At 37.2% G+C, this 7,218-nt stretch overlaps 1 protein-coding gene across 1 annotated transcript; it reads left to right on the forward strand.

The window, feature by feature from the left end:
• Positions 1–1,265: 1,265 nt before the first annotated feature.
• Positions 1,266–6,609, forward strand: LOC122093554. Its single transcript, XM_042663909.1, has 5 exons — positions 1,266–1,882; positions 2,346–2,467; positions 4,451–4,542; positions 6,026–6,112; positions 6,308–6,609. Exons 1-5 carry the CDS (start codon positions 1,518–1,520, stop codon positions 6,413–6,415), a joined length of 774 nt encoding a protein of 257 aa, XP_042519843.1. The 5' UTR covers positions 1,266–1,517; the 3' UTR covers positions 6,416–6,609.
• The last annotated feature ends 609 nt before the right edge of the window (positions 6,610–7,218 follow it).

Raw genomic sequence — 7,218 nt, forward strand, 5'->3', positions numbered from 1 at the left:
CCACAACCTGGTGGCATGCCTATCCTTTATCCTTATTTTTTTTGGTAAGATTACCCTAAAAAAAAAAAATATTGGTTTTCAACTTTGTTTATTATTATTATTATCTAAAAAAACTCTTTGGTTAAATAATGTATTACATCTTAGTGATTTATAAATATTGCTCGGGGGTTGGAACCTTTTCAAAATAAGATCTTGAGAATGTTTGAATTCAAAATCTTAGGTTTTAAGGGTAAAGATGTAAATGGATTGAATGTATTGAATCTAGATACTTCATGACTGGATATGGATAACCCTAAATGAATTCAGATTTTTGGCTCTCTCTTTACATCGTTAACTTATATAGTATGGATTCTGGACTTTTCTTCTCCCAACAGATACAATTCATTCTAATTCCATGTCTATCAGTTGTCTTAATTCTTTTTCATATTATTTAGAACCTGTCGAATCTCATCAAGATCATTAATTACTTGATTTTTTTATTATTAGTTATTTATTTATTTGAATCAACTAATTATTTTCTGGATAATTTAAATTTGAATCTAAATATCCTTGACCAAATATGGATATCCCTAAACGGATACATATGCAAAACAAATATATATTTTCAATTGTTTATATCCCTACTTAAGAGATCATTAAGAGTGTTAAAATTGATAAGTTTACCAATTCAGTTGACCAATTTCGATCATGACCCATGAATATTAATGGTAGTAGGTATAACCAGTCAGGAATTACGGGAGGAAAGATATATATATATATATATATATATTTTGGAGGGTGGGGGGATTTAACGATGAGTGCAAAGATTGGCGTCAGCAAGTACGTCAGTAATTAAAGGTCTTCCATCTTCTCTCTTTGACAAATTGGGGATCCTTCTTCTTAGCATTCATCACTTAGGTCTTGTTCAGAGTTATTTGGGCGAATGTCACGTGGCAAGGCGATGATCCAATGGTTCTTGATATCTCGTTCTCTGAGTCTCTGTCAATGCCTCATTCTCCATGCCTTTCTCAAACCATTGGATCATCATCTCATCACATGGTGCTCATCCAGATAGCTATGGACTGACCTTGACGACTGACGCTAAATAGAATGCATAATCCTTAAATTGAAGCTGCAGAGACAGACCACGCTACCCAATCTCACACCATTGATGGGGTGTGGGGAGCACAACCCATGGATGGTGTGAGATGAGGGTGGGGTGGTTAACTGCAGGGGAGTGAACCTCTTACCCAACAATGTTCGTCAAAATGAACAACGCAGTGGCCGTTTTAAATTTTGGCACGCCTTAGTCGCCTCTCCATTGATTCGATCAAAGTTCTGTACAAAGCAAACCAATTTAGGATCCTTGAGCCAAGGTTTGATCTAATGGTTAAAGCCTTCAAGGGTTTAGAATTGGATCAAATTGTTCTTAACAAAATTTAGATATTTTTAGAATTGGGAACAAATTGTTCTCAAATTTCAACAAAAGCAAGCAAAAGGCTGAAACACGAGAGGGAAAGAGGAAAACCCAGAAGAGAATGAGTTTCCTGGCGGGGAGATTAGCAAGCACAGAAGGTTCTTACTTCTTACAAGAATCCAAAAATGCCACTGGACGTCTCGCCCAGAAGATTAAGCAAAACAATAAGCTTCCTTCTTCCTCATCCAATTCTTCTTCTTTGATTGTTGGCGAGGAAGCTCAAGCAGACGTTCTCCCTGAGGTTCTGAGACATTCGTTGCCTTTGAAGCTTTTCGAACAACCCTCTTCCTCTGAATCTTCTCTCTACACCGCTTCTAAATGGGCTCTTCGTGCCGATCCCAGTAAGGCGTCTTCTGTCTCTGCCGATGCCCTCAACCCTCTTCGCGCTTACGTTTCCCTCCCTCAGGTCACCTTTGGCCCCAAAAGGTTCGTTTATTACTTTCTTTCTTTTTCCATTATGGGTATCTGTGAGATTGCATTTCAGCTTGATTTTGTTTGAATTTGATTTGTTGCTTGTTTGTCCCGATAAGGTTTAGTTTTTTAAATTCGTTTCTTGCTCGTCCTCTATAGTTTCCGTTTGATTTCCCATCTTGATGAATCGTATTTCTAGTCCTTAATCGATTTGGGATTCCAAATTACGGTTTACATGGGAAGATTCATGTGAAATGTCTATTTTCTTTTGGGTTTCTATGTAGCAATCTGAGAATCAAACTCCTTGGCTTCCTGTTTTCATGAATTTGAGCTCTTTGCTTTTCTTCTTGCGTCTGCAAATTTCCGTCATTCCTGGCATCTGGTTACAGCTTTTACTGTAGATAGCAGGAAACATTTTTAAGAATAAGAAAGCCGAAAAACCAAATAATCTGGGTTCCTAATATGCTATTTCGTGCAGATGGGAGTTGCCTAACACAGAACACTCCAATTTAGCCTCGACAGCCAATAGGTTACGTCATGACGGGTATACACATGTTAGCCCTGAGAAGTTGAAGGCTGCAGCTGAAGGGCTCTCACGAAGTAGGTTTATCTTCTTTTCGCTTGATTATTCTCACTTGATATTTCTCTTTTTATCTACATTCAAGGTGAACATATTCTATTTATATGTATATTGATGGAGCATTTTTTTAATTTTGAGAGTACATAGCTTATGTTCTATTGTTTCATTGTAAATATGAGTCATTTGGGCTCCTAATAAGAAATTGCTTCCTCATATGAATCAAGTTGGCACATTATTAGGTACAAAGAGACTTTGTCTGTTGGGTATAATTTCATCTTGGAAAACTCTGAGACCATGGGTGCTTTCATACCAGTTGGGTCTTTCCACCTAGTAACATAAGCTTTTGGTTAGATACTTCAACATGGTATCAATCTGTCAGAGCCATTGATCCACTAAATTATTACCCCAAAGTGGGGCAACACATGAGGGGAGTGTTAGGAATAATCCCACATTGGAAAACTGAGACCTTGGGTATTTTCATTTTCCAGTTGGATCTCTCCACCTAAAAGCTTAAACTTTTGGATTATGCACTTCAACAGTCTTGGAATGTGTCATCTTCTTTTCTGTAGATGTACAGGAGAATTTCTGAGTGTCAATGAGAGGGGTTCACCAGTGATTTTCATGGTTTGGATGCATGGCAATATTATACGATACTAATTGTTCAGGTCCTGCTTTATAATTAGGTTGAGTTTGACAGATTTTTGTGAATTTACTCTCTCCTCTTTGTTATTCACTTTGTATTTTCTCAGGAAGTGCTTATTAACAAATGTCTGTTAAAATATTCAATTCATCTTGTGTTTCCTTTGGGGGTGTTTCTTATATTTTCTTTGTCCCCGGGCAGGGGAGAGGGGTTTGGGGTTGGCTTTTCTTGCATTTCCTTGCTTGTGTCACTGCATGTGAAGCCTTTTGGCTTTTAACAGAGGGTAGCAGACTTGCAGGAAAAAAATAGAAAAATAAAAAAGGTTTGGTAGACTTTATAGAGACTAAAAGAAAAATGATACATAATATGAAATCCAAGGAGAAGAAAGTCTTTGCTTGCATGGAAAGCATGTGGCAAAGAGTTGTAACCCCCACCAAGTATGGTGCATGAATGTTACTTATTGCTGGGAATCTAGAAGGTGGAGAAAGTTAGTAAAAAGGAGGGAAAAAGAAAGAGAAGGTTCACACTGAGTTTGTTAAAATGACTGTGCCAAGGAGGCATGCATTTATACACTACAAAAGTATGTTAGCACTGAGCACCCACGGTATTAGCTTTACAACAACAACAACAACAACAACAACAAACTCAGCCTTATCCCAACTTAATAGGGTTGGCTACATGGATCCATACAAAACAAAAGGGAAAAAAGAACTGTATTAGCTTTATGCATGGATAATGTCTCCACTGTCCACACTTTCTCCTTATGAATTCTGTATTGATGCTCTCTTGATACTGTCCCAAGAAATTCCCTATTTGGTGCTGTAATCTTATTATAGTTTATTTGTTGTTATCTTAGTCCCCATATATACATTACCTAAGGTAGGCTACATACGATTTTGGCTTTTTAAAGCTCTAAAATTTCATTATTTTTTGTCCTTTTTCTGTAATGGACAGAGAAATAATGAAGAAGAATAGTCAAAAGAAGTTCCAGAACAACAACTTATGCTAACATCAGCTTAGTTTAGCTACCAATTTATTCATTCCAAAACGTGTTCTTCGTGTTCTTTTCTATTTAGAATACTCTGGTCATGCATACAAAGGAAGGTTCAACTATTGGGATCATGCGTATTTTGTGTTTCAAAAAGGATAAATTGATATGTTCCACAGGACAAGAATTTTTGCTAACACAATATTTCAGTTAGTTTTGCTAGCACTTTGATTGTTCCAAATAATGTTTTAGTCTTTTTCTTCTTCTTCTCCCATAGTTGGTTGAATGTTCATGGTTGGTAATACTTGGGATTATGTCTCCAGTGGTATAGTATGCCATCAGGCTTCTTCTAACTGAATCTGTTTTGTCTTGTAGTTGGAAAGGCTTTTTTCGTTGCCACTGTACTTGTCTTTGGTGGTTCCACCTTAACATTTGCACTGATAGCCTCCAAGCTAGAGCTGCATAATGTAAGTAAATCTTGTGTGACTTTATTTATTTGGCTTCAAATTCCTCCTGGATTGTGTGACTGTGTTACTTCTTTATTCAATGAAACAGGAGAATGTTCATTAAGTTGAAAATATTTTTTTTTTCCACTGATAAATTGAAAGGATAATGTTAAATGGTGAATATTTTGTATCAGTTTACTTGGGTGCGGGATCTACATATTGGGCACTTTTGTTTCTCAACAAATAGGAACTGTTCCTGTTGTAGATTCCTCAAACCTGTTGATATTGATGGGGTTGCAGAAAAGTTGATTTTATCATGATGCATTGCGTTAATCATACTGTGATTACTGGCTTGGTTTGCATATTGGGCAGGTTCTAGCCAGGCTGACCTTTGGAATAAACCGATCTGGCTACATGCGCTGCGTGAACCTGTCTGATTACTAAAAATGGAGGGATGGCAACCCAGTTCAATAATTATTGGGCAAGTTTCGGTGATCTGTATAATCTTCTTAAGGACTTCTTAGTTTTAGTTTCACACTTGCATAGTTGCAGAAAATTAGAAGGAAAATAAAAAAAAAGGAAGGGGGTGGGGGGGAGGTCCGGAGCAGGTTCAGACAGACTGGTATCAAAAGCCCACTCGAAGGGCTAATGTTAGCCAGGCTGGGTCAACAATTGCCACTGTAATTCTGCTATGTGCTTCAGAAGAAAAAGAAAGCTCCCCTGATGCTGATTTGATGTATTGATTAGATCTTGAATTGTTGAATCTGGTAGATTTATTGAAGAAATGTGAGGTAGTAAATATTTAATTATTTGAAGGGCAGAAGAAAATGAATTTGTATTTTGATTAAAATAATAACAATAATAATAATAATGACACTAAAGGAGATTGAAGGTTGTGATTTTTAAACATTCCCAATTAATGTATGAACTTCAAAGGATCATGCATGTAGTAAATGGGGAATACCACCAGTGTGTTCAAGTCATGACTACTGTTATATTGCTGTCAGAGACCCCCTGGGAGGATTGGTTGACTAGGTAGAGGAGTTGGTAGTCCCAAGTGTTCGGGGATCTGTGGTTGCTTTCAGTGAAGGTTTAGTTGTAGATGTACATTGATATGGAGTTCAGCCATTGACGACTAACAGACCAGACCTGATCATTGCTGACCTTATTTAGCTTAAAGGCAGTAATGGACTAGGGTTCAAGCTGCAAAGGGGAGGTCTAAGTTACATGGATTACCAAGTATCTGCATCCACCTAATTTTAACATAGTTGTTCTCTCCGGCCCCTCTCCGAAAAAAAGAAAAAGACATAGAAGTCCCTCAGTTTAGTATCTCTATAGTGTTGCCGGGTGAAGTATTGTAATTGGCTTTTTGGATATGCATCTTCCATTCTTTTCAACATCATGTGTATCTTCCACTTGGTTTTTTCTTTTTTTCTATTCTTTCGCATGTTGGTAAAGTCTTTCTTTTTTTACTTTATATTAAGCTATTTGGTTATTCTAACAGGGTGATGACATCAAAACCAAAGGCAAAGACATCCTCCAGCCCAAATTTGAGGTGGTTAAGGAGCAATTGAGGCCATTCAAAGTTTGGGTATGTTTCTGGACACGTTTACTTTCTTCTTTCTTTCTTTTTTTCCTTTAATTTGTCAGAATCAGGAATGCATTAGATAGTAAATAGAAAGGAAACTAATAATGATATTGTAACTGTCTTCATTATTCATAACTTTTTTTGAGTTTCATGATATTTGCTTTCATAATTGAACTAACCATTATCTTTTAATCCCAGGCCGAAAATGTGTCAAAGAAATGGCATGTCAAAAGAGAGGAAGAAATCAAAGAGAAGCCTATAATTAAAGAGCTTTCTAGGAGATTAGGTCCAAGGACATCCAGCTGATTCATGCATAAATTTCCCATTTTGTTTAACCATCCGTATATCACTTCTCATGGCTATATTTTGTAGGTTTTCGTAGGGAATATTTGTAAAATATGTCAATAAATTATCAACTTGGTTCTTATCCTTGGCATGTATATGTGGATTTGTGTCTGTATTTCTATATATATATATATATATATTTATTTATTTATTTATCAACGGAAGAAAAATTAAGAGAGCAAAGAACAGGAATACCTTCACACTTCTTAATTACAAAATTTTTAGTTTTTAGAAATAAAACAGGGAATGCGAAACAGAACATGGAAAACACTCCCATAGCCAAATACTGCCCTGGATTTTGGAATAAAGATTAAGCAGCAGCACAGAGGCAATGCTACTTTGACCCCTCAAAGAAGGCAAAATTATCCTTTGCAGTGAGTGCGGTCGTGCAATGAGCATCGGATGGGCTAGATGACCTCGAGGCAAGTGCCCGGATGGTCTCGGCTATCCGATGCTCACCGCATGACCGTACGACTGCACTCACTGCAGAGGATAATCACTCAGCCTCGAAGAAGACCCTTGGCTTCTGTCTCGACCTCACCTCCTGTCATACCATAATCCAATCTAGCAAAGATAAATTGTCAGGCTCTCGACAACCTTGTAAACTCACCAATTAACAATTCACATTTCACGACGAAGCCATGAGCCAATGACATTTCATTTCAGCTAGGGCTGCGTTGCGTTTGATAACGTTTCTGACGTTTCGTGTCAAAAATAGAAATTTCAGTTTCTGTGTCAAAATGCCTTCTTTTTTTTGGGGGGGG

Source organism: Macadamia integrifolia, chromosome 11 (genome assembly GCF_013358625.1).
Source record: "Macadamia integrifolia cultivar HAES 741 chromosome 11, SCU_Mint_v3, whole genome shotgun sequence".
Lineage (NCBI taxonomy): Eukaryota > Viridiplantae > Streptophyta > Magnoliopsida > Proteales > Proteaceae > Macadamia > Macadamia integrifolia.